We start from the raw sequence: 25651 nt of genomic DNA on the forward strand, positions 1-25651 counted from the left end.
CACACACACACACACACACACACACACACACACACACACACATACACACACACACACACCAGCCCCAGATTATTACAGTGATGAATCCCAGCAGATGTTTAAGAGAGAAATAGCAATGTCTTACTGTAAGTCTTTCACAAAATATAAGAGGAGTTAAAACCCTCACAACTCTTATTAAGAGGCCAGTATAACCCCACTACCAGGCAAGAATATAGCAAAGAAAGTCTTAAGAATGTAGAAATAAAATCCTTAATAAAATATAAGGAATTCAAAGGCAGATCTCCCTGGATTGCATAAATGTGAATATGTGTGCATGTGTACATGTGTGTATCCTGATATATATGAAACAAATGAACATGCTAATTTGCAGAATCTAAATAAATCTTGAAGATCATATTCCTAGGCCTAAAACTAATTAGGCCACCCAACTGTCGTGTACATTAAAGTTCTCTAAAACCACAAAGCTCATTGTTCCTTTGATAACCCACTTCCATATTCTATAATCTCAGCTTGTTTTCATATTTCTACCAAGGATAGATAGTAAACAATTTGAGAATTATAAAGATAAATGGCGTACCACCTTAGGACATGCTCTTTTAAAGTTACTGAGAGTTTATCAACAGTCATATTTCAAGCTAAGTTTCCAAACTTACATACAAGAACACTTTCCCGAGGCTACCGAAACTATCCAACACTTCTGTAAATAAAAGGATGCTAATAAACATGAGAGGGAACAAGGTAATACTCAGGATTTGCAAATTAGCCTGGTGGCGTTCTCCATTGAATTTTGTGGCTGCTGAAGCTGCATTCTGTTTAGAAAGAGCATTTTGCCTCTCTATTGAATTTTTACTCGTTTGAATCAAAGTTACTCCAAAAGCCCAGCATTCTGGAGAGGGAAGAAAAGGGGGGGGGGGGAAAGGGAACACACAGTTATATCTACCATCACTGGATTACTAACTAACAGCTCCAGGGATCTTAAACCCAAGTTAGAGTGTGCAGCTTCCCATGCTGCTGGCAACTTGGGCACGGGCTAAACTAGTAGAGAAAGCATCAGACATCATCATTCTATTGTCTACCTGACAGCTGGAGCAAAACAGTATATTAGAACTATTATGTTTTCCATACCAAACATGAGGACACATGGATTTATTTTTAAATAAAAGAATTGCCAAATGTGCTTATATCTATTTACAAGAATGGTCAGATAAAAGCAAAACTTTAGGAAAGAGTAGCCCTTTAGTTGATTCACTTTTTTTTTTTTTTTTTTTGGTTTTCCGAGACAGGGTTTCTCTGTGTAGCCCTGGCTGTCCTGGAACTCACTTTGTAGACCAGGTTGGCCTCGAACTCAGAAATCCGCCTGCCTCTGCCTCCCAAGTGCTGGGATTAAAGGCGTGCGCCACCACACCCGGTGATTCACATTTTTTGAAAGGGGGGGAAGCACAATAAATGGGGTTACTCACTCACTGCACCACTGCTATTTATCTGGCAGCTGAGCTGTGTCAGGCACCAGGGACCTGGAGGGAACACAATTCTCAGGAAAAATCAACTTGCATGCCTACCCTCCCTTCTTGCTGGTGAGAGCATCTATCGCTGCTACCATGGCCATTTTTGCTGACATCAGACTCCCGTGTCTTCAGATTCTAACAAAGACTGAAGATATCAGCAACCCTTCAGGAATCTCCACCAGTAGATTAAGACTGCTATGTGGCCGGGCAGTGGTGGCGCATGCCTTTAATTCCAGCACTTGGGAGGCAGAGGCAGGCGGATTTCTGAGTTCGAGGCCAGCGTGGTCTACAGAGTGAGTTCAGGACAGCCAGGGCTATACAGAGAAACCCTGTCTTGAAAAAAATACCCACAAACAAACAAACAAACAGACAAAAAACCTGCTATATGGACTGGGAACTTCCAGGCTCTCAGCCTGGTCTCGGGTGTGCAGATGACCATGGTCAGACTATCCATCCCTATGGTTTGTAAGCCAGTCTAGTAAATCCCTTTAGAATACGTATGTGGTCTCCCAGTTCTGTTCTCCTAGAGAACCCTGCCTAATACATCTGGATGGATTTTGGTCTGAGACAGTGTTGGAGTGAGAGAGAACAAACTGGGGACAGAGGAAGGAAGATGCAACTGCAAACACAGCACTTGGGGCTATTGGGGGACTGAAAGGCAGGAAGAAAACTGCCTTAGAGACAGGATGTTATTACCCATCCTGAGAACAGATGGGTCTATGTGTTGAAGACAGGTCCAAAGGTAACACTCATTGTCTATTTGACTCACTGTATTAAACAGCTTAAGCCAACCACTGCCTTAGGAATGGATTAGACTGGCCTTATGAGTCTCTTCTAACTCACAGACTCTAGGAATCACATTATGATTATATTAGGTCCCTTCTGGTTTCTTGGAAGCAGAACTCCCAACCCCCTACACACATACTCCCTATTCTCTATGGCCTCTCGGGAGCTGCAGAGAACCTCTGTTTGGGAAATGAGAAGGACTTCTGAGAAGCATCATCTCCCAGGCAAGCACTTTAAAAAACTGAAGTCTGCATGATATAAAATGTGGACGCAGTGAGTGCATGCTGGGTGTGTTATTCTGTGACTGGGTTACCTCACTCAAGGTGGTATTTTCTAGTTCTATCCATTTGCCTAAGAATTTCATGAATTCATCGTTTTTAATAGCTGAGTAGTACTCCATTGTGTAAATGTACCAGATTTTCTGTATCTATTCCTCTGTTGAAGGACATCTGAGTCTTTCCAGCTTCTGGCCATTATAAATCAGGCTGCTATGAACATGTGGAGCATGTGTCCTTATTACATGTTGGAGCATCTTCTGGGTATATGCCCAGGAGTGGTATTGCTGGGTCCTCAGGTAGTACTATATCCAATTTTCTGAAGAACTGCCAAACTGATTTCCAGAGTGGTTGTACCAGCTTGCAATCCCACCAGCAATGGAGGAGTGTTCCTCTTTCTCCACATCACTAGCATCTGCTGTTACCTGAGCTTTTGATTTTAGCCATTCTGACTGGTGCGAGGTAGAATCTCAGGGTTGTTTTGATTTGCATTTCCCTGATGACTAAGGATGTTGAACATTTTTTTGTTTTGTTTTGTTTTGTTTTTTTGAGACAGGGTTTCTCTGTATAGCCCTGGCTGTTCTGGAACTCACTCTGTAGACAAGGCTGGCCTCGAACTCAAAAATCCACCTGCCTCTGCCTTCTGAATGCTGGGATTAAAGGCATGCACCACCACGCCCGGCTGAACATTTCTTTAGGTGCTTCTTGGCCATTGGATATTCCTTAGTTGAAAATCCTGAGTGAGGTAACCCAAAGGAGCCTGATATGACTGTCTCCTGAGAGGCTCTGTCAGACCCTTACAAATACAGAGATGAATGCTCACAGCCAACCATTAGACTGAGCTTGGGGTCCCTAATAGAGGAACTAGGGAAAGGACTGAAGGAGTTGAAGGGGATTGCAACCCCACAGGAGGAATAACAATATCAACCAACCAGTCCCTCAAGAGCTCATAGGGACTACTCCATCAACAAAGGAGTACACATGGCTACAGCTGCGTGTGATGCAGAGGATGGCCTTGTCATGCATCAATGGGAGGAGAGATCCTTGGTCCTATGAAAGCTCGATAGATGCTCCAGTGTAGGGGAACTGAGGGCAGGGAGGTGGGAGTGGGTGGGTGAGTGAAGGAACATCCTCATAGAAGCAAGGCAACAGAGGATGGAATGGGAGAAAGGGGACTGGGGAAGGGGATAACATTTGAAATGTAAATTAAAATTTTAAAAATCCAATAAAAAAAGAAAGAAAGAAAAAATTGGAAACAGATCTTTTCTGGTTAAGACAGCTGATGAGGACCCAGCCCTGGCAATACATTGACTGCTGCCTGCAAGAGAAGCCATGGGTAGCTCTCCGTCCTATGAGTGTCATGAGAGCATAAGCAGGTGCCCATGTGAAATAAGTGGTCTTCCCATGTATGCACGTTATAACTTCTATCAATATTCTGTCGTGGGTAAAAGTTGTCAGGCTGAATCTTGTATCCATTCGTGAGAATAAATAGAGTCAGGAACTGAATCTGTCATGCAATAAGTTTCCCTGTAAAGAAAACGCAGTTGAGCTGATAAGTTCATATGATTATTTAGTATAGAAACAAAGGGTTTCTATAAATCCTAAAAATGGATTCCCAGTGTCAGGACCCACAGGCTAAGAGTGAAAGATTAAAGTCTTATTGTACCCCGGTGTCCTTGAAACAGTAGCTGTCTCCTTCGTGGGTTTCCCAGAATCATCAGAACTGGAAGCGGGGGGAAAAAGTTGGAGTCTGAAGATCACAGCTCCTACCCTGTCGGCCCAGTGCGCTGTGAAATCAACCGTCAAATTGTATTTGACTTGAGCAGCTGCAGTAGCTAAGTCAGATCCCAAGTTCTTCACACTTAAGTGTCTCCATGTGCATCACGGATGCCACACTTGGTGGGACTACGGGCACATTTTGATGTGCTACTTTCTTCAAAGGGTTTATCCCAGCACTTGCTGAATGTGAGCGAAAGTGCCAGCCAACAGCACCACAGTTGCTGTGACCAGCCTAAGTCCTACTCTACCTTCCTCCTGAGCAGAGGGATTCGCCCATACGGTGGCAGCTGCATTTCCTACCAGGCCCAAGACCCTGCACATCTTAAACTTCCAGCCTTGGCTTCCCAGGAGGAAGGGAGTTGACTGTGGTTCCTGCCTCCCTGAGGTGGGGTAGTAGAGGATGAGCTGAGAATGAGGCCCTGTTCTCCAAACAGGACTGGCTCATTGAAAGAACACAAACAAAAGCTTTAATTCTTTCCTACCAGGTAACAACAATCAACTTTTAGAAACATGGCTGTACTATAAGTACAAAATCTTAAGTTTAGCTTTGTGTCTTAAAAGGAGCTCTGAGGTTCAATCAGATGTGTTAGACTAAGACTGAGTGTTCCCCCCCCCCCAATAATTTATTTTTTATTCACTTTACTTCCCAGTAACACATCCCCAACCTCTCCTCCCAGTCCTGCCCTTACGCATCCCTCCTCAGAGAAGAGAGGATGTGTCTAGCCCTGCTGGGACTAGATGTTCTAGAGTGGAGTGGTACCCAAGGGAACCTTCTCTAATTAGATGCTTTTTTAAAAAAAAGCCACTTAAAACAGAGGTGGCTGGAACTAACAATGGAAGAACAGTTCAGACAAAAACCATCTCGACAGCAGGGGGTATACTCAACTAACTGCCTTTCTGGATGGGAAAGTAACACTGTTTAGTCTTGGGGTTTGAATTCTAGAATGTTTGGAATTGCTTTAAATCTGTAGAATTCTGAAGAGCAAAGTTCCAGAGCCTCAAGTGAGCCGTACTCTTGATGTCCCGTGCTCTGCCAGGTGATTGGCATGAGAGCGGAAAGGCTGTGTGCTGTTTTGTCCACAGAAGCATGAAAGATTCTTGCCTAAACAGTAGATTCTATCCACACCCACCCAGAACTTTGATGAACATTTTAAACTCTATCTACTCCCCCATTCTACTCTTAACCCTCTTCCTCTCCAAGTCCTTTCTGGAGGGCCCATTGGGAGCTGAAGGCTTGGAAAAGCCATGGCCCTGTCTTGGTCTGCCTTGGATCTTCCCCTTTAAGTGTTCCTTCTGCCCAACCCATGATATTCCCACAGTAGCATAGAAGGAAATACATCTTTATCCTTTTAGCTGTAAGTCAACAAGACCAGAAGCAAGGCTTGGTGGCACACATCTTTAATCCCAGCACTCAGGAGGCAGAGGCAGGCAAATCTCTGTGAGTTTGAGGCCAGCCTGATCTATAGTAAGTTCCAGGACAGCCAGAGCTATGGAAAGAGAGACACTACCTTCCTGGGTTATAGAGAGATCTAAGATAAGGAAGGAAAGAAAAACATCCCTGCACCTTTGATGCCCCCGTCTTGTATTTTGGGAACAATAATGACAACCGCCCATTAGAATTGGGGTGGGATAGTAGCTCATAGAACCTAGAACTTATGCCTTCTCAGGTGGGGGTGGGGTGGGAGGATAAACTTAGCCATTGAGTGAGCAGTGGTACCCGTTCCTCTCTGTACAATTTAAAAAGGAATGTGTAGTTCTTCATTCAGTGCTTACCATAGCCCAGGAAGGGGACTACCTTTTCATTCCTTAGTGGTGAAGAATCCAAAGTAAAAGATTTCCTAGGTTCCTTGGAGCCACACAGATACAAAGAGATCACTTCTCCACGTCCAGATTCTGGCACTTGATTCAAGCCACCTGTCATTTTCATAACCATAGTGGGAGAATTCTCAGTCCCCTCGACCCACTACATCTACTCAGGTGTGACCCCAGAGGAGACAGATGAAATACAGGTCCTTATTTTATGTCCTTGATGTCCTCGGGAGATAAAGGTACATTTAGGAGGTGTCATATATGTCTGAATACATATCATATATGTCTGAATACATAGTCTTAGCTTGGTTTTTTTTTTAAAAAAAAAAAAAACAAAACAAAACAAAACTATTTCTCATCTCATCCTTCCTCCCACCCTCTTAGCAAACTGCTGTCTTGTTTGATCCTCTGTAACCACTGGCTTGGACCTGAGATGCGAAGAGAAGAAAGTAAAATGAAAAGCTTCTCCTAGTAGCAAGCAGAGTGGAGAAGCAGGCAAAAAGACAGTGAAATCCATGAGGACAAACTGGCAGAGGGAAATAAGAGAGGAACAGAACTTTGCATGAATTAACGGTGCTCAAGGAACATGAGTTCCCTATGAAGAGGTGGCATAGAGCTTGTGGAATCAAGTTAATGAGTTATCAAAATTTTGGTGTCATTTAGGTGACTGGTCTCCATCCCTGAGATGAATGAGTGAAGAAATACATTTCTGTGGAATCACAGAATCCATTCCAAAAGTTGCAAAGATATCCAGATGAGTATCTGCACCATCGTCATGCTCCATCATATAAACTTCCCCTTATCAAAATCAATAAGCATGGGAAAATCTAGTGTGTGGTCCCGAAGGTGCAGGCAAGAGGAATTCTGTTGACACCTCTGCTGGCAGAGAGGCAACTTCCGGAGGAGTTTGTGTCTGACTGGTTCCCCAGCTGTTCTCGGTTTGCCCCTGCCAGAAGAGGATGGGAACAGCTGATGTCCTCGCCCAGAGCTTAGCTTGGCCCCATCATTTGCACATCCACCCCTGCAGCTGCCAAGGCAAAGAATGACCTGCCAACGGGAGAGCAGCTGCCTGATTTCCTGATGAATATTCTGAGGACTGGAAGCTGAGACCCAGTCCCCCTGGAGCGGGTTCAGTTTCTTTCAGCACATCCCTAGGATTCACGTGCTCCACGTGCCCCGAGGTGAGAGCCTGTGTCTGGTTTTCACACCATGGTATCCCCACAGCTCCTAGCCCAACTCTTGGATCACAGTGTGCAGGAAGGAAATGTGTTGATTCATATGCAGCCTTCTGGCTTGGAAAACATGGTGACTTCAGAGAGAACTTGCCACTGAAACATATGCAAATGTTAAACGTGACGCCCACATTGAAGGAGCCATATCACTGAACTTGAGAGAAAGGGAAGAGAATTAGAGAGAATTTCTAAGCAAAGACATTCAGGCACTCCAATACCTTGGAAAACAGGAGGTCTAGTGGATACTGGCCCAACTCCAGTTGTGACAGAAGTATGACTTGAACACCAGGGCCTGGATTAGGGGTTTAGTCCTGGGTACAGTGCTTGCCTAGCATATGAGGCCCTGGTTTCCATTCTTGGCACCTCAATCTCCCCATTAAAAACAAAAATCTAAACAGATCCTTGAAGGGCTGTCCTTCCCAAGTCTGGGGGTTATAAAAACACCAAGTTTCTCAAGGAACCTGCAATCTCTCCAGTCATTTATTTTCACTCCCAAATCTGATGAGTTTTAGAAGTTAGGTCCAAAACAGGCTAAAAACAAAAAAACAAAAAACAAAACAAAACAAAACAAAACAAAAAACAGTGCTGCTGACAATGTCCTGACTGCCAGTCTGGGCTCAGCTCAGGCTGCAGGCTGACCAGGTAAAGAGAAGGATTGCCACCTAAAGCCAGCATTACCCCGAGGCCTTATAAAGCAGGTTTCTGTTTGTCTGCTTTGGGATTACTTCCCTTATCCACCCTGTACAGCCAACTACCTGCTCCAGTGAGCATTGGACTTGTGATTGACACAAACAAGTCTGTAACAGATCTGTCTCCACACTAGTTCTCAGGCTGTTCTCAACGGTACCCCACCTCCTGATACCCCCCAAGCTGTTCTAGCTTGTATGCCTCCCTTAAAATAGGCAAAGCTTTCTTACCTTTTTCCTGTCATCTCTGATCCTGGGGAGACAGCAATGGCAATAAACCTTTTTTTTTTTTTTCTACCTACAGAACGGTTTAGTTCTGTGGCTTCACTGTGTCCTCACTTACACTAGGGTCTCAGAACTTCATGTCTTTGCCACTTGGGCATACAGAACAAACTTACAATAAACATGTGGTGTAAAAGTTCCAAGTTGGGGAATAGTGTGAAAGAATGGCTTCAGACAAGTGAACATCCAGGAACCTACCAGTCTTAAACAATCTCTGCTCTACAGGAAAGTTCCTGAACCTATAGCATGGCTCATAGTCTACAGGGCTCCGATGGAGAACAGGGCTGGGGAAAGAATGCAGAAGCCTCTAAAAGAGAGAACAGGGCTGGGGAAAGAATGCAGAAGCCTCTAAAAGAGATGATCTGTGATAATAAAGAAAAATAAGATTTTACTCTAAGCTCTTGAGGTTCTGGGAATTGGCAAGTGGAACAATCTGGAAGGGATGACAATATCGTATACCTAAAGACAGGAAGAGATCGAAGGCAACCTCAATGAAAGGTAACGAACGTGGGATCACTTCAAAATGTATCTAGCAAGTTTGAAGAACAAAATGAAGCTTTCACAGATGAACATTTAAAGACATCAGGAAACATAAAGTGAGTCGATAGGTACTCCAGACAGTCAACTAGGCACAGCTAAAAGGAGAATTGGGAAGATCAATTCTAGTCTTAGACATGTTACCTGTAATAAAAAGAAGGCAAAGGAAGATCAAGGTAAAAGCAGAAGCTATGAACAGGGTCACTGGCTAACAAGGGTCAATAGCAAAAAGGAGCTTCAAAGCGAATAATAAAGGAAAGGGGTAATGATTAATCATCTCTATAATGGACTGGATTCAAGAAACTCAGGCAATCCAAACCTGCTGGTATAGGCCTTCATCCCATTTACCTGGGCAGTTAAGCAAGGAGGATCACAAGTTCAATATCTGTCTGAGCTATGGAGTGAGTTCAAGATCAGGTTAATCAACTTAATACGATTCTACCTTATTAAGCCAAAGACAGCTTGGGATATACAGTTGCAGTGGATTTGTGAGTATGTTTAAGACACTAGGTTCATTCCACAAAAAGGCAAAGGAGGAGGAAGAAACATATGTGAATAGAAAAAAGAAAGAGAAAAGGGAAAGAGGAGGGGTAGAAAGACCATGGGTGTGGTAGTGACATAAAGCCAGGTATAAATGATAAATAGAAATGATTCCATTTCAAACATATACTAACACAAATTCATATTAATTGATAACAAGATTATAGAAACATGTGCACACACATATAAAAATACAGACAACAATGAAAACTATCATATTTAGAGAAAAAGACAGATTTAGATCCAACAAATAACTGTTACTCTAAAGAGACCAATGCCATGTCAGAGAAGACTGGGCCACACCAGAGGAATCTCTGTTTGCTTGAGGAAAACAACTGTCCATCTAGAATTCAACACAGAGGTAAACCCGCGAGAGAGTTACCATGGGCATCTTTGGGGACAGCAAACACAGTTTGTTCATCAGAGACTCTCAGTGGGAGACAACTTTAACAAGGAGTGAGCTGAATCCAGCAGCAGTGAGGGCTGCAGGGAAGATCTGGTTATGTTGGATAAGCCAATCTAAGTGTTGGATGACAAAACCAGACCAGAGTCTCCTATGACCCCACTACATTGTTTTTAAGTTAAAGACAGACAGACAGACAACACTACATGCATACAGATGTCCTTGTAGGCCAGAAGAAGGCATCAGATTCACTAGAATTGGAGTAATAGATGGCTTTCAGCTTCCTGACATGGGATCTGGGAATTGATCCTGGGTCTTCTTTCTGTGTGAAGAGCAAGTGCTCTTAAGGGCTGTTGCATCTCTATAGTTCTCCCACGTCCAGCAGTTTGAAGACTACATTAGTTACTCTGCCTTTTGCTGTGACAAAACACTTGGGAAATGCAACTTAGGGGAAGGGTGGCCATTTTGGCTCACAGTTTGCTGTCTTGGAGAAGCCATGGGGATAGGAACAGCCCAGCGTTATGAAAGAGGAAGGCCGGTGTCTCTCACATCTCAGGGAGCAGAGATGGGTGAATCGTGCCAGGCTCGCAGCTGTCTTCCTGCTTTTCTCCCTTTTATTTAACCATGGTCCCCAGCTTGTGAAATGGTACCATCTGCTTCAGTGATCCTTTCCTCCTCAGTTAACCCTGTCTGGATACACCTCACATCAAATGGGTGATTCTCCTAGAACAGTGGTAATCAACCTGTGGGCCACGGCCTCTTCAGGGGTTAAATGATCCTTTCACAGAGGTTACATGTCAGATATCCTGTATATCATATATCCTGCATATCAGATATTGACACTATGATTCACAACAGTAGCAAAATTGCAGTTATAAAGTAGCAATGAATGTAATTTTATGGTTGGAGGTGATCACAACATGAGAAACTGTATTAAAGTGTCACATTGTTCGGAAGGTTGAGAACCACTGTCCTAGAAGATTTTAAATCCTGTGTTAACAGTGATGATCAATTATAAAAAGTAGCATATGTTTTAAAAGAGCAGAACTGAATTACCAAACAATAGTGATAATGAAAACTCGGAAGCGCAGTGGGAAGCATCAACCCACGCTTAGTCTGTGCCACTGCTGAGAGCAAGCGAAGGTTCTCTCCAGACTCTGTTAGTGAAGTGCAAAGGTGACAAACCCAACAGTAGTAGTGAAAGTGTGCATCTAAACTCACAGATCTAAATAGATCTAAATAGTGAAAGTGTGCATCTAAACTCACACATGTAAAAGGTAGTGGGAAACAGGGAAGAAAGAAAGCAGACATCTAAAAAGGACAAAAGCTAAGTTTATTTTCATTAAAATGAGAGCGAGAAAGAGAGAGAGAGAGAAGAGAGACAGAGAGACAGAGAGACAGACATGTGTGCTGCCTGCTCCTATTTACCCTGCAATGGAGGCTCTGACGCATCTGAGGAGAAAAGAGGAATAGCACGAAGAATTGTGATAATTCTCAGAGGATTTCTATAGAATACACATTCTACTAATGTTAATAAACATTAAGCAAGATCACTGAGTTCAAAACCAATACTCTAAATAAGTTAAAGACCAGAACGACAAAAAAGGTCTATTCATAATAAAATAAGAGTACACAGAGCTGGTACCTATAGAAACTAGGTCATAGACACGGGGTATTACTGGGGTCTACTTCTTTGTTGTTGTTTTGTGTTCCATAATAAAGATCTAGGGGCTAGAGAGATGGCTCAGCAATTAAGAGTGGTTGCTGCTCTTCCCAAAGTTCCCAGCACTTACATCAGGTTCCATGCTCCAATGGTCTCTTCTACCTTCTGTGGGTACCCTGCACTCATGTGGCAAGACACATTCATAGACACATAAATAAAAATCTAAAAATAAATCTCCAAACCAAACCAAACAAGAGTTAAAGATCTAAAATATTAACAACTAAAAGTGCCCAGAGCATTTAGACAGGGTTCCTGCAAAGCTATGCAAGAAGGACTGTCGGGAGAAAGTCATTTAAAGCATCCTGAATATCAGCAAAGAGAACAAGTACATAGAAATGCCTATGTTTATGAACACAGCCCTGAGGTCACGAGAATGCTCATTCTCTGCCAAATTAACTGAGATCTCAGGATGGGAAGTTATGTGAGCCCTACAGCAAGGTTCTAATATCCACACAAAACACCAGAACAATGGAGATATTTTGAAAGGAAAGACAAAAGAGGGTGGGAGAGACTTAAGTCTTCTAAGAACTTAGTATGGGCTGGATACTTTACACTCCCTTGTGGCACGAGTAGACACACCACCTCACAGAGAAGGCGACCAAGGATGAGAGAGATCATACAAGCTGTCTGAATAGCAGAGGAGGCAGAAGACATGCAGAAGCTGGCGGATGGGGAGGAGGGCTCTGAGCAGCATGCTCCTGGACCTGACCCGGCTAGTGTGCTCACGAGCGCACAAGCAGCTCTGGTTACTGTGTGAGACCAAGCCATCCAGAGATGCAGAGTAGATGTAGCAGATGATCCCAGGGCCCTAATCCTGACTGAGGAGCTATTGGCAGTTGGTAGCTCCAAAGGTATTGAGGGTCACTCTTTCTTGAGGATATGGCCCCCGGTAGGATCTGCATGCTCCAGTGGATGGCCCTGCACTTAGGCACGACTGGGCAGCATTAACTGGACCTAGCGGGCTATCAAGAAAAACAAAAGACATCAAGTTGGTAGGGAGATGTGTGGGAGGGAAGTTGGAGGAGGAAATTGGGGAGTATGACGGTATCTATGGCGTACATTTATAAAATTCTCAGGAATATCTTTTTAAAAAAAATTTTCCGGAGGTTTGGGGCTCCAGCCATCTCAGTCCTCCCAGCCCAGAGAGGTCCCCTGCAAGGTAGGGTTTGCAGGGGAGACCAGCTAGCTGATTTTAGTACAGACGTCTGTACTTCTGAAGCTCTCCTTCTTCTTCCAGGAACATCATCAAAGCAACAATACATACTGCCAACCTAAGAACTTAAGACTTCCCTGGAAACCATGGAACAGCCCCCAGATCTCCCTGTGCTGACCAATATAGGAAGCTGATTCAGTAACTGCTTCCATGATAATGGGTTGCTTAGATATCTACAAATATAGATGCTGATCTCATATGGTAAGTAGAAAGTACATTTCAGTTATAATAAGTCAATAGTGAAGGTTAACATTTAGAAGAAGTTATCTTTTAAAAATCTCTTGGAAATTCAAAAAAAGAAGGAAACATTCATAAACCGAACTTTAAAAAAAAAAAATCTTCTAAAAGGGTTAGTGAGATGGCTCAGTAGGGAAAGTTCCCGCAAGCCCGACAACCTGAGTTTAATCTCTGATCCCACAGTGGAAGGAGAGAGTTAACGCCTGAAAGTTGCTCTTTGACCTCTATATGTGAGCTATAGTACACATGAGCCACCCACCCACCCATCACTGTGTGCACGCATGCACACACGCGCTTGCACACACGCAGTAATTATAAAAATCATGCTTAAAAATAGATACATGAGAGGCTAGAGAGATGGCGCAGAGGTTAAAAGCATGGGCCGCTCTTCCAGAGAACACGGTCAGATGGCCAACACATACAGGGTGGCTCATAACCACCTGTAGCTCCAGATTCAGGGCATCTGATGTTCTCTTCTGGTCTCCAGGCATGTACATGGTGCACAGACATACATGTAGACAAGACACCTATACACATGAAATAAAAATAAATAATTTTCAATGTGGTGGAGAACAGTTGAGGAAGACACGTGACACCAACCTCTGGCCACCACATGCACACATGTGTGCACAATCACAAACACACACACACACACACACACCCCACAGATACATGAGTGGTTTGCCAAGTTCCCATGACAAACAGATTACTGCCTCTATTGGCCTCAACCAATCATAAAAAGAAACTTCTCGCAATGGATAGTGTATAACGGAAACTCATAACCACTGGTGAAGCTCTTGAGAACAAGTGTCTGTTGCTGTGGCAACCGTGGCTCCATACTTAGCCAGAGATGGACATCTATAGCATTCCCTCCAAGGCTCAGGGAGCACTGTGGAGAAGGTTTCAGAAAAAAAGTGTTAAAATTCTGGTGGGTTGACCAATGTAGGTCCTACATCCAAGAGTAGTTAGGTAATACAAATGGGACTTTTTGAGGAGAGGAGGGGGTGGAGGAGGGAGAGGAGGAGAAGGGAGAGGAGGAGGGAGAGGAGAAGGAGAGGAGGGAGAGGGGGAGAGGAGGAGGAAGAAAACTCAAAATCGGGTAGGTAAGGGTGGATCTGAGATTAATTGGGAGAGGGAGATAAATATGATCAAAATATAGTATATGAAATTCTCGAAGAATTAATAAAAGTACTATTTAAAAGGAGAAAGGAAGCAAAGGATGCTCAGTGCTGGAGAAGGGGCAGATTGTTGCATAGTAACATCCTTCCGGTTGAAATATTCCCTCTGCGAGGGTGGGGGGCTCTCAAGAGTCAACAAGTAAACAAAGGGTCAGGAGCCTGAGAGAGCAGAAGTCCTTCCTCAGCTTTGTGGCAGGAGCAGACAGCTGGAAGAGGGGCCTGTGGCCAACAGAACTGAGCCCCAATAAAGAGACTTAGCTTGGGGAGAGACTGGAGACCTCTGAGCTGCAGGTCAGAAGCTGCAGCTCTCCTGGGCTGTCTGTCACTGGTGGCATAGGTGGGCTTTAGTGATGCTGCACATTTCTGAGTCATCCTTGCTCTTGTAAGTAAACCCTATAATCCTGTTAGTGACTTTAGTAAAAACTCATTAGTCACCCTCACCTCCACCCCACCCTGAAAAAGGAAGGACAGAAGAAAAGAAAGCAAGCTGCAAAATAATATCCACAACATGACTCCAGTCTCCCGCTCTGCAATAAAAACACGTAAATTATTGGAACTGTGATTGTTTGGGGGGTATAAGAATTGTGCATAATTTTCACTTTTTTTTTCACATTTTCAGGCCACTTCTTAAATTTCCTGTCACCTTGCTTGCTATGTGATATGAATGAAGAAAAATAAATAATGTGAAAGAATGAAAAGAAATAAATAACAATTGCCTACTGAGAGAAAACGTACAAACAAATCAGGTCCGAGGGTATCTTGTGGTGGTGAAAATGTCAGTCAAAAGATGACGATATTCCACATCCAGCTTGTTAAGATGTGAAAGCTACAAATAGCAAATATGCCTAATTCTGTGTAATCAAAACTCTTCCAAGTAGGCATTTTTTCCCTTTGTGGAGCCAATTTGAAAAGCAATTTAACAAAGTATATTAAAGTGGAAAATGAATGTACTGTACAACTCAGCAATTCCCTCATAATAGATCCCCTGGAGCTCACGCTTATACAGAAAGAGACAGGACGAGGATCCACCACTGGGATGGAAAAGGCTGGAGGACGCAGGTGTTTGTCAACAGAGGAGAGTACAGTTTAAAGCTTAGTCATTCAATTAAAAAGAAAGAACCAAGTACTAATGCCAGCATGAATAATCTTAAAAACACATTAATTAAAAAAAAAAAAAAAAAAACAGAAGCAAAACCCCTGAAGGTTGCAAATGTTGTAATCTGTGGTAAGGTACCATGAAACCTAACATTTAAATCCAAAATAACATCAGAGACTAATTAGAAAAATGTATACTTAAGACCCATCAACTACAGAAAGGAAGAAGGCTGGATGGGTGGAAAATAGGTGTATGGTTACACACATATCTGTAATATTTTAGACCTTTAAAGTTTAGACATTCTGAATCCTATATAATAAAATCTAGAGGGTAAGAAATATAAACGTGTGACTTATTCTGGGTCCCTTCTCCAACCTTAACTTCTTTTTCAATAATCCTTTTCTTACTATACCAAACTATACTGAAATGGGCTGGAAAAATGGCTATAGTCGTTTGAAAAGTTTACTTGGTGCTATGGTTTGAACGTGAAACATCTCAGACCGCCAAGGCTCCCGTGTTTGGACACTGAGGCTCAGGTAGTCTGGGAAGGTGCTGAGCCTTCAAAATGCACCCTGACTGGCAGACAGCACTGGAGGGATGGATCTCAAGGGTCACGAGACAACCTAGCTCTGTGTTGTCTGAATTCATTAAGAGCTGATTTTCTATACCTCAAGTTCCTGCCACCATGCCTTCCGGCATGATGTTCCCCTGGAGCCGTGAGCTAAATAAGCCCCTCCTCCTTCAAGTTGTTTCTGCCAGGTATTCTGTCATAGTGTCAACTAGAGTCACTAGCATACTTGGTAGATCTCATTTCAGGAGTATTCCTGTTCCATTAGCCAGAGAACAGCAGTTTAAAACACAGGCTGGCTGGAGAGATGGCTCAGTGGTTAAAAGAAGAAGGTCCAAGTTCTGTTTCCAGCACCCATATTGGGCAGCTCACATCAGGGGATCAGACACTCTCTTCTGGTCTCCAAGGGAACCTGTACTCATATGTACGTTTCCTGCATGGTCCTACATGAAGACACAGATTCAGGTACTAAGGTGTGTGTGTGTGTGTGTGTGTGTGTGTGTGTGTATAGATAGATCAATAAATAGGTAGGTAGGTAGGTAGGTAGGTAGGTAGGTAGGTAGGTAGGTAGGTAGATAGATGGATGGATGGATGGATGGATGTTATGAGACAAGTTCAAAACCCTAATGTAAACTCCAGGAATATTACCTGGATGTTAAGGATTCAAACCAAACCAGACAAGTAAAATCAGGTTCTCAGTTCACATCCCAGCTCAAGGGAACATAGACTGCTCCTCTCTAAAACACACACACACACACACACACACACACACACACACACACACACACTGCTGAAATCTTCTCCAGGCTTAAATGTCAAATGACATAGGAAAGTTTTGGGTTCAAATACAGAATGGTGCTTATGATACTCTGCTCAGGGAAGCATGCCCAGGGATATCAGCATCCACAGTGGGAGATATAAAGGGCTCTGGAGGCCAGAGCATCAGCAGGAGCAGGCAGAAGGTCCAGGTACCCAAGGAGGCTGCCCAAACTTTAAAACGGTTGGCAGGAAGTTGAACTCTTAATGTATAGCCTTGGGGTGACATAAAAGCTTAAAGGAGATATATATATATCTCAAAATGAAGCTGAATTATTCAGCTTCTCCTCCTCATCTGTCAATTGAAGGCAGGGCAAATTGAACATTAAATAAAGTCCAAGGAAACAGGATGAAAAATGACTTGCAGAAAGTAGGAAGGTTGAAACAGCAGTTGGTCCAAAAAGCACAAGACTTGAGTACACATTTGAATTGGAAAGCAGTGTATCCGACCTGCATTATCAATTCTGTCTGAAATCAGATGGATCTCCAACTGCCATGAGCATTGTATTATGCCAAAGACAGAGTACACAGATTACAGGATGCTCACCAGGCTGGGTTATGGCCTACTGTCCCTCATGACAGCACAGAGATGGTCTTGCCTCTAGGCACCATCTGAAGCCCCGGTGTCCTCTGCTGTAGGAAGAGGCAGGAATAGGACAGGCTGCAGGATTCTCTCCCCAGCACTGCCTGAGATCTTGTCATGGTGTCTGGCTACAGTACACTCAGTGTTTCCTGGTATCTACATGCCAGTACAAAAACTCTGGGTTTGGTAAACTACTAGCCGCACATATGTAATGAAACAGCTGCATGGAACACAGAAAGAAGCTCCCCACAACTTTGTTTAGATTGGGTCTACCTCACTTCTCAGGCCTGATATCCAGAGTTGTTTAATCCTGCTGTGTAGGGTGCAGGCTGAGGGTTGTGGGACTGCCCGTGTGCCTCCAAACACATATTGAGAAATGCTTCTCAGAACTATCTTTGGGAATCAGAGACTCATCAGGAACAACAGAGCTTTAAAGGGCTCCTAGAATACACTCTGATACAAAAATATATATATATATTTTTTGCAACTGTAATGAGCTCATTACAGCACCATTTAGGGCAGGAAGAAATCTACTTAGCTTCTTTAAATGATAGAGCTTCCGTCCTTGAAAATATTTTTGTGTGTGCAATTCCCACAGCTGCAACATTTGTCTAATTAGGTATACGTTCACTTTGAGTTTTCATAGATTTTTTGAAAACAAAGTTTTAAAACATTTTAAAATAACTTTAATGTTTGTTTCCACAAGGAAGGAAGAGAAGGAGCCAAATGACAGTGGGAGGAAGAAAATGTCAATTGTGGTGAGAAAGGCGTGGCTGGCTTCCAGTTGGCATGGCAGAGTCACAGGTGCTTCCCCATGTCCCCTCTTGAAAACAAAATAAAACACTGTTTTTTCTAACAACAACAACAACAACAACAACAATGATAACCATAAGAAACGGAGAATAACAATAGTAAGAAGAGACGGCCAAGCTGTGGGCACAACTCAGGGGTAAGAGTGTATTGTTCTACACTGAGTTGAATGAAAACCATCCCCATAGTGTTTGGCATTGGGCCCCCAGTTGGTGGAGCTGTTGTGTTGGCTAAGGAGGTGTGGCCTTGCTGGGGGAATGTATGTAACTGGGGGTAGGATTTAAGAGTTTAAAGGCACCCATCATTTCTAGTTTGCTGCCTCTGCTTCATGCTTGTAGTTCAAGATGTAAACCCCCAGCTTCCTGATCTTGCCACCATGCCGTTGTTCCATCATCATAGATTCTAATCTGCTGGGACTATAAGCCCCAATAAGCTATTTCTTCTCGATGTCATGGTGTTTTATCACAGCAATAGAAAAGGAATGACTAGACATCCCCAGCACCACTCCAGAGAGAGAAGAGAGGGAAACATAGGGAGAGAGAGAGAGGGGAAGGGAGGGGGAAAGAGGGAGACAGAGAGACAGAGACAGAGAGAGAGAGCAGGCAAAGGGGCATAGGAGTGCCAGTTCCCTGGAGAAGAGTGCCATGGTACCATGGTTTTAGAAAATGAGAATTCAAAATTTGAAGCTCCAAGTTTCTTGCATAGCTGGCACGGTGGCTGCCTGCCTCCCCAGTTCCAGGACACAAGAATGCATGCAGGAGGCAATGCAGGACAGAATGGCTATGCTCAAGAACAGTCCCACTCCCACCCTGGCCAGAGCATACAGAGGAAAGGTCAAAAAGAACTGAATTGAAAGCAGAAGCAGTCAGTAGAAACAAGGACACGAGGGCATGATCTCCTCTTTAGCCCTGTTCTGTTGAGTACCCAGGGCTCTCAGACCCCCAGAGCTGGGCTAAAACCTTCAGCAGGAGATAGGAGGATTCATTTTTGGAAAAGGAACAAAACAAAAAACAAAACAACAACAAAAAAACTGACCAACCCAAAGGAAAAACAATACATATGTTAGAACCAATGATATATGGAGATATCCCAATAAAATGTCACCTCCTTCACCTATTGATAAATCCATCTGTGGAAGCACATAGAACTTTCAGTCAGTTCAGAGTTCCAGTATTGAATGGCAACAGTGAACCAGAAATGCGATGTTTGAACAAAGTCAGAGATTCTCCTAAAGGGGACAAATGAATCTCAGATTTCACAGTGACCCTGAGTTGAACAAAGAGTGCCTACGAAGCAATAATGTATTCAGAGCTAACGGGAACCTTCTCTCCATGACTAGTAGACATGCCCTTCTCTCCATGACAAGTAGACATGCCCTTCTCTACATGACAAGTAGACATGGCCCTTCTCTACATGACAAGTAGACATGGCCACTGCAATGGAAAGAAGGCAATTAAGTAAGGGCAGGAAACATCTTTAGATTGAATAGAGGGTCTAGAAAACATAGGAAAATGCTCCCCCCCAACAGAATAAAATGTAGAGGTGGAAAATGACAGGGAAGAAGAAACAGCTGAAGAAACAGTGTGAGAAAGTAAAAATAGCACATGAAATTCCAAATCTGACAGTTCCACTGAGTTCCCAGTGTGATCACTGGAAAGACCACCACTAATACGCACTTACATAAACTGTGACGATTACAGTTACAAAGAGAAGATAGTAATGTTCAGAAAGAAAATATACTTACAAGAGGAACAATGAGCATGCTGTTGATTTCTCAGGTTCCCTGGCTGTAACGGGCATGGAGACAATGAGCGAATTCCTTACTAAATACAAAGGACACTTGATTTCTACCAAACTAGCAATCAAAGATGGGATGGGGAACACATGCAAGGAGAGAGACTAGAATGCTGGCCATACATGCATATATAGGTATATGCACACACGTATACGCTGTATCATATCCATACACTCAGAAGTGTGTGTGAGTGTGTGTGTGTGTGTGAATATATAAGTGTGAAAGAAAGAGGAGCGTAGAGGAGAGAGGGAAAGGAAGGGAACAGAAGGGAAGGAGGAATGGAGGAACAAAAGGGGGGAAGGAGGAAGGGAGGGACAGAAGGCCAGGGAAGGAGAGCATCATCTCTGAGAAAGAAATGTGCTCAGCTTCTTTAGACTACTTAGTCTTATTTCTTTACAAACAAGTTTCCACAAGGAAGGAATAGAAGCCAAATAGAGCCAAATGACAATGGAAGGGCTAAAATGTTTATATTATGTCAAGTGTGGCAATGATTTTATACATGTAAACACACACTTTGTGTGTGTGTGTGTGTGTGTGTGTGTGTGTGTGTGAAGGGTACAGTAAGTAGACACAAGTTTTCCTGTAGCTCAACTCTAGCCTTGTTTTTTTGTTTTTTTGTTTTTTTGTTTTTTTTGTTTTTTTAAGATGCCTGTGTGAACAGCTACATATCTTCCCACCCAGATCTATACAGCTAACCTTGTCCTTGGCCATAAGCTGCCAATGAGATCTGTTAATCTGCTAAAAGGTTTATAAAAATATTGTTTTCCTGAAGTAAAAAGAGAGATGTGTAGGGGTCTTCAGTCTTTGCCTTTCTTGCTCTTTGCTGCCTTGAATGCAGGTGTGACAATAAGGGTTGCAGCAGCCAGTGCGAGACAACAAGGCCAAAAGGAGAGAGTGGACATCAGTGTCTAAAAATGGCAGATACTGAGGACGGGCGGTGTTCTGACTCGGATGCACAGAGGAGGTGCAGTATTCCGACTCGGATGCAGAGGATATGCAGTGTTCTTTATTCAGATGCAGAGGATGTGCAGTGTTCCCGACTATATCCCTGCCCTGCAACACCTGTGAAATCATTCCTACATAGTTCACTTCATAGTGCTTTTCCATGTCAAAAAAACATACAAAAACAAAACAAAGACAATGACAACAAAAACCCTGCCACAATTGTGTCTCCTGTTACTTGCAACTAAAAGCAGACTTCCTACATTCACAAGTTATCCAAGAACTATCTTGGGCTGGAGAGATGGCTCAGGGGTTAAGAGCACTGACTGTTCTTCCAGTAGATTCAGGTTCAGTACCCATCACCTAAAGGGCCACCCACAACCATCTGGAGAATCCAGTCCCAGAGGAGCTTGTTCCCTCTTCCGGCCTACACAGGCTTGTGGGACAGACGCACAGGCAAGCAAAATACCCATGCACATAAGATACTTTTCAAAATGTGATCATTTTGAAATCAGATACTCTACCTCACCAGATACTCTACCTCAGAAGTTTCTGTAATATGTACATCACAAAAACACAAAAACAAAGGAAGGAAGAGAAAGGTCTTTGCTTAAAAAATCATTAAGGATGTGAGAGAACTTTCCAAGCTCTTGATTAAAGACAGCCCTGAAGCAATCGGTGAATCATATTCCTAAAGAAGAACCAGTTTGAGGGGCCGGAGAGATAGCTCAATCTAGAAATTGCTCACTGTGGAACCATGAGGACCTGAGTTCAATTCCCAGGACTCATGCAAAAAGTCAGGCTTGGTGGTGCACACTTACAATCCCATGGCTACAAGGCAGGAGAGATAGGTAGATCCCTAGGGCTTACCAGCCAGCCAGTCCCATCTACTTGATGCATTCCAACCAGTGATAGACATTGTTCATAAAAGGAGGATGGTACCAAAGAAATGACACTGGAGATTGTCACCTGTCCTCTACATGCACCCTCACACCCATAAACTCTCACACACATACATGGACACTGGGAAAGGCAACTCCCAGGGTCTGACTGAGGATGGACTGTATCAACACTGGCTACAGTGTTGGAAAGAACACTCATGCGAAGACAAGAGGAACATCAAGTGTACAGCTCAAGAGCTGCTGGGACACAAGTGAACTTCTGCAGAGGGATGTGCGGATGGCAGCCTGGATGGGAAGATGCACTAAAGGGGAAGGAGCTAGGGAGATGGGAATACAGCCGTGCTGTGTAAGAGAGCCTCAGGGATGAAGTGTCAGCAAGAGGCATCCGGAGGAAGCATCAGACGTCATTCCTGCAGCGGGGGAGACTGCTGGAAGTGCAGTGCTTTGGATCCGGGACTCTGTTTTGGATGTGTTTGTGCTGAGCTGTGCTGGAGATCAGGGTAATGAACGAGGCTACGATCAAACTCAAGGTATGCTCAGCCCTCGACAAGTAATGATTCCTGTCGTCTGTCAACATGAACGAATGCTTCAAGTGCTTGCATTTTCAAACATCCTCACCAACAGGACTTGGGGAATGGACTGAGAGTTGATTCTGAGAATCTAAGTGTAAACACACCATGAACTTGGAATATTAAACCACAGTCCTTAAACCACTGCAAGTGTGTTGGCCCTACTGTTCTGCTGAAGATGTCTGCCCCATCCCGAGGCAAGGCTCTGTCTGCGGAGGCTGCAGCCTCCCTCCCGATGAAATAACTCCTCACTATTAGCTTTATTTAATAAACATTTGCCTCTAAAAGATATCAGCTGTGCTTGGACTTCTGTTTGTGTGTGGGGAGCATATGCCAAGTTCAAGGCCAATTCAGGCATACTTTGAAACTGAGTTTATATGTTTCTAAGTACATTTGCTGTACAACCTTCAAAGGAATAGGTTTGTACAAAACCCTCTCAAAAACACCTTTGACTGCGATTTTCATCTGCAGGTCCCAGAGTTTTCTAAATAGTCTTCAGTGTTGTTGCCTTTCTCACTGATGGTTGATATGCGTAGTTGTTTAATTTAATCACCAATTCGCCAAGTTGTTCTTTATTGCTGTGTAGGTATTTATGGGAGCTAGAATTTGGTTACATTATGGTAGACATGCTGGGGGTCGAGGATAACAGTGATAGCTGAGAAATGAAATGTTTCGTGTTGGAAACAGTTGATGATGGAGGGCTAGCTAAATAAATGCCTGATACCTAGAATCACAGAAATAGAGTTGGAGGCCAAGGTGAATCATTCATTGGTGAACAGCGCCCCTAGCGGCAAAAGGGGTCGGCAGCAAGGGTGACTAGGGAAGCTCCCGAATTTTAAAAAGGCACCTGCTGTGAGTTCTCATTATACAAACAGGATCCACAGGTGCCCGGGCTTTAAGAAGATTCAACTCAAGAAAATACAAGTCTATTAAAAACTCCTTTAATTTATGCACTTTTGTTTAACTCTGGAGTGGGTTCTCGCGCTACACGAGGTCGTAGTGTAAGCCCTTATTTACCAAGGATGAGCAAGAGAAGAGAATGAGTTCTATTAAAGTTTGATCCTTACTGACAATTAGCGAGTGAAGCCAGAAATCGCTAAGGGCGCCGAAGTCAATTGAAACAAAAAAGTTAAGAGCGCTGCAGGTACAACTGTGATGGGGGGCCGCGGGGGGTGTCCTCTGCATCCCCCAGTTGTGTCAGAGCGGGGGTAGAAAGGAAACTTCGTGGGGAGTTGACTCCGAAGCTGGGTGAAGGAACTCACTACCCCACTGGATCAGGAAAACGACCCCACGCACACCCTCCCAGGAGACACGTGTAACTGTCAAGACACTTTGAGCCTTAGGAGCAAATGTCACTCCAAGACACTTCATTCAGACATTAGCTGCTTCAAGGCCCCCAAGCAAAGCATCTTCTCCCTTGCCACCCCAACCCCCGGAGTGGGCACCTGGCGGGGGACCAGTGTCGAGGCTCTAGGAGCGCGAGCGGGGGGGGGGGTCCTCAGATGCGCCCTGGTGCGTCTACTCTCCCTATGGCTGTGGCACTCGCGGAGACCCTGGCTTGTAGCGAGGTGGCAGGGAGGGGACGCGCAGGCAGCCGCCTGTGCGGGTGACTTACCTCGGGCTGCATGGGGCGCCAGCAGGGCCCCAGCCAGGGCCAGCAGGAGGGCGCGGGCGGGGGGCGCGCGCCGCGCCGGGCGCTCTGCCATTGTCGCCGGCCTGGCGTGCAGCTGCTTCGGGGGCCCCGCGGCCAGCGCTGCAGCATCCCACGCGGGCGCCGAGCTGGGAGAAGTCCTACTGCCCTGAGTCTGCCGCGACCCCCTCGCACAGCGCCCGGGTCGCTGAGCAGCGAGTCTAGCCTTTCATTTTTCAAAAAAAAACTTTCTCCCCTCCCCGTGTGTGTGCGTGCGCGCGCGCGCTACTCTGGCACGAGCCGCCCTTGACCGTTGCAATAAATGAGCAGCCTGTCCGAGTTGGCGCCGGGGACCAGCGATCTGAGGGCGGGCCTGTGCAATGGATCCGCGGCCAGCAGTCGCCTTTCTCATTACCACGGAACAAATTAGCGTCTCCCCCGCACCCCGCCTTCCTGCGGCGTCCCGCGGGTCCTAGAGACCGCTCCGGGGTCCCTGACAGCCTGGGTCCTATCCACTCTCGGGGTGGCTGGATGCAGGATGCCCTCAGACTCCTTGTGCGGGCCGCCGCGTAGACCGGCTCCGTGGCGCAAAGGCGCGAGAACGCACACTTCCCAGCCTCAGGATGATGTGGCCGCGGGGCCCGGGGCGCCGGCAGCCAAGAGCACACGCGGCGCCGGGGTCCAGCTTTCCAGACTGAGGCTGGAAAGGATGACTGGACTGCTAGCTGCTGGCTAGCTGGGAACCGGCGGGACACGAGGAACAGGTCTGGTATATGGTGCACAGCCAGGCAGCCTGTGGCTGCTGCGTCCCAAACCGCCAAACCAGTACCTCACACCTCAGAAATAAGATTGAATTTACAGTAGCAGGCACTCGGGCACAGCGTTTTTGGTGCCGATAGATTGGCCAATGACGTTTCCTTTCAGTTATCTAGACTCAGGGAAAAGGTCCAGATACTTTCCAAACTTCACTGATCTTAAGGGCACCTGGCTTGGCTGTTTAGAGATGCAAATTGCAGCCGGGCTTGGTGATGCATGCCCTTCATTCTAGAATTTGGTGGGCTGAGACAGGAAGGTTACTGCAAGTTTGAGACCAACAAGGGGCTACACCCCGTGTTCTGGGCCAACCTGGGCTACAAAGTGAGATTCTGCCTCAACAAAAAACCAAGATAGTGGGCAAAGCCTGACGGGGAGAGAAAAATGCCAATTGCCAGGCAGCCTCCTACATCTTCAGAGTGAGCTGTTCTTCCGGAGCACAGCTAGGCTAGCTCCAGTAAAGGGTGGAAGGCCTCACCTCAGGGTTGTACCTGTGCCCTTCCCTGCCTTCTCCTCATCGGCCTGACAGATTTCCTAATGGGACTCTTTGTGTTCCTGAGAACCAAGTGAGAAGCAGCAGGTGCCAGACAGACAGACAGACAGACAGACAAACAGACAGAGCAGCAAGACATCTGGAGAATAATGGCCACTGTGGTCCCTAACATGGGAATTTCTTAGAACTTGTAAGGGTTCAAGGGGATGCCACACCCATCCTGGCCAATAAATTCAGAACCCATCTTGGGCCTGGCAGTTTTCAAAGCCTCAGTTGATTACAGTCGGGCCAACCACGGAGATTCTGTTCTGATCCTACAGCTTCCCCTGTTCTGAACAGGTCTACAGTATGAAAAGAGAGGGGTCGGGAAAGGCTGGGTTCCTGACCACCTTGCTGGAAAGCAGCTTTACTCTCCAGCTGCCTCTCACACAGCACTGGTCTGCAGCAGT

The 25651-nt window shown here is 44.9% G+C and overlaps 1 protein-coding gene across 1 annotated transcript in view; it reads right to left on the reverse strand.

Annotated features, from left to right (window-relative positions):
* The window catches only part of Adam12 (ADAM metallopeptidase domain 12), a 324955-nt gene extending 300715 nt beyond the window's left edge, over positions 1-24240 (reverse strand). The window contains exon 1 of the mRNA XM_021194809.2: positions 23882-24240. Within this exon, the coding sequence (XP_021050468.1) occupies positions 23882-23972 (91 nt within the window). The 5' untranslated portion in view covers positions 23973-24240. The remainder of the gene's footprint in view (positions 1-23881) is intronic.
* Between the last annotated feature and the right edge of the window lie 1411 nt (positions 24241-25651).

Source organism: Mus pahari, chromosome 1 (genome assembly GCF_900095145.1).
Source record: "Mus pahari chromosome 1, PAHARI_EIJ_v1.1, whole genome shotgun sequence".
In the NCBI taxonomy this organism is placed as follows: domain Eukaryota; kingdom Metazoa; phylum Chordata; class Mammalia; order Rodentia; family Muridae; genus Mus; species Mus pahari.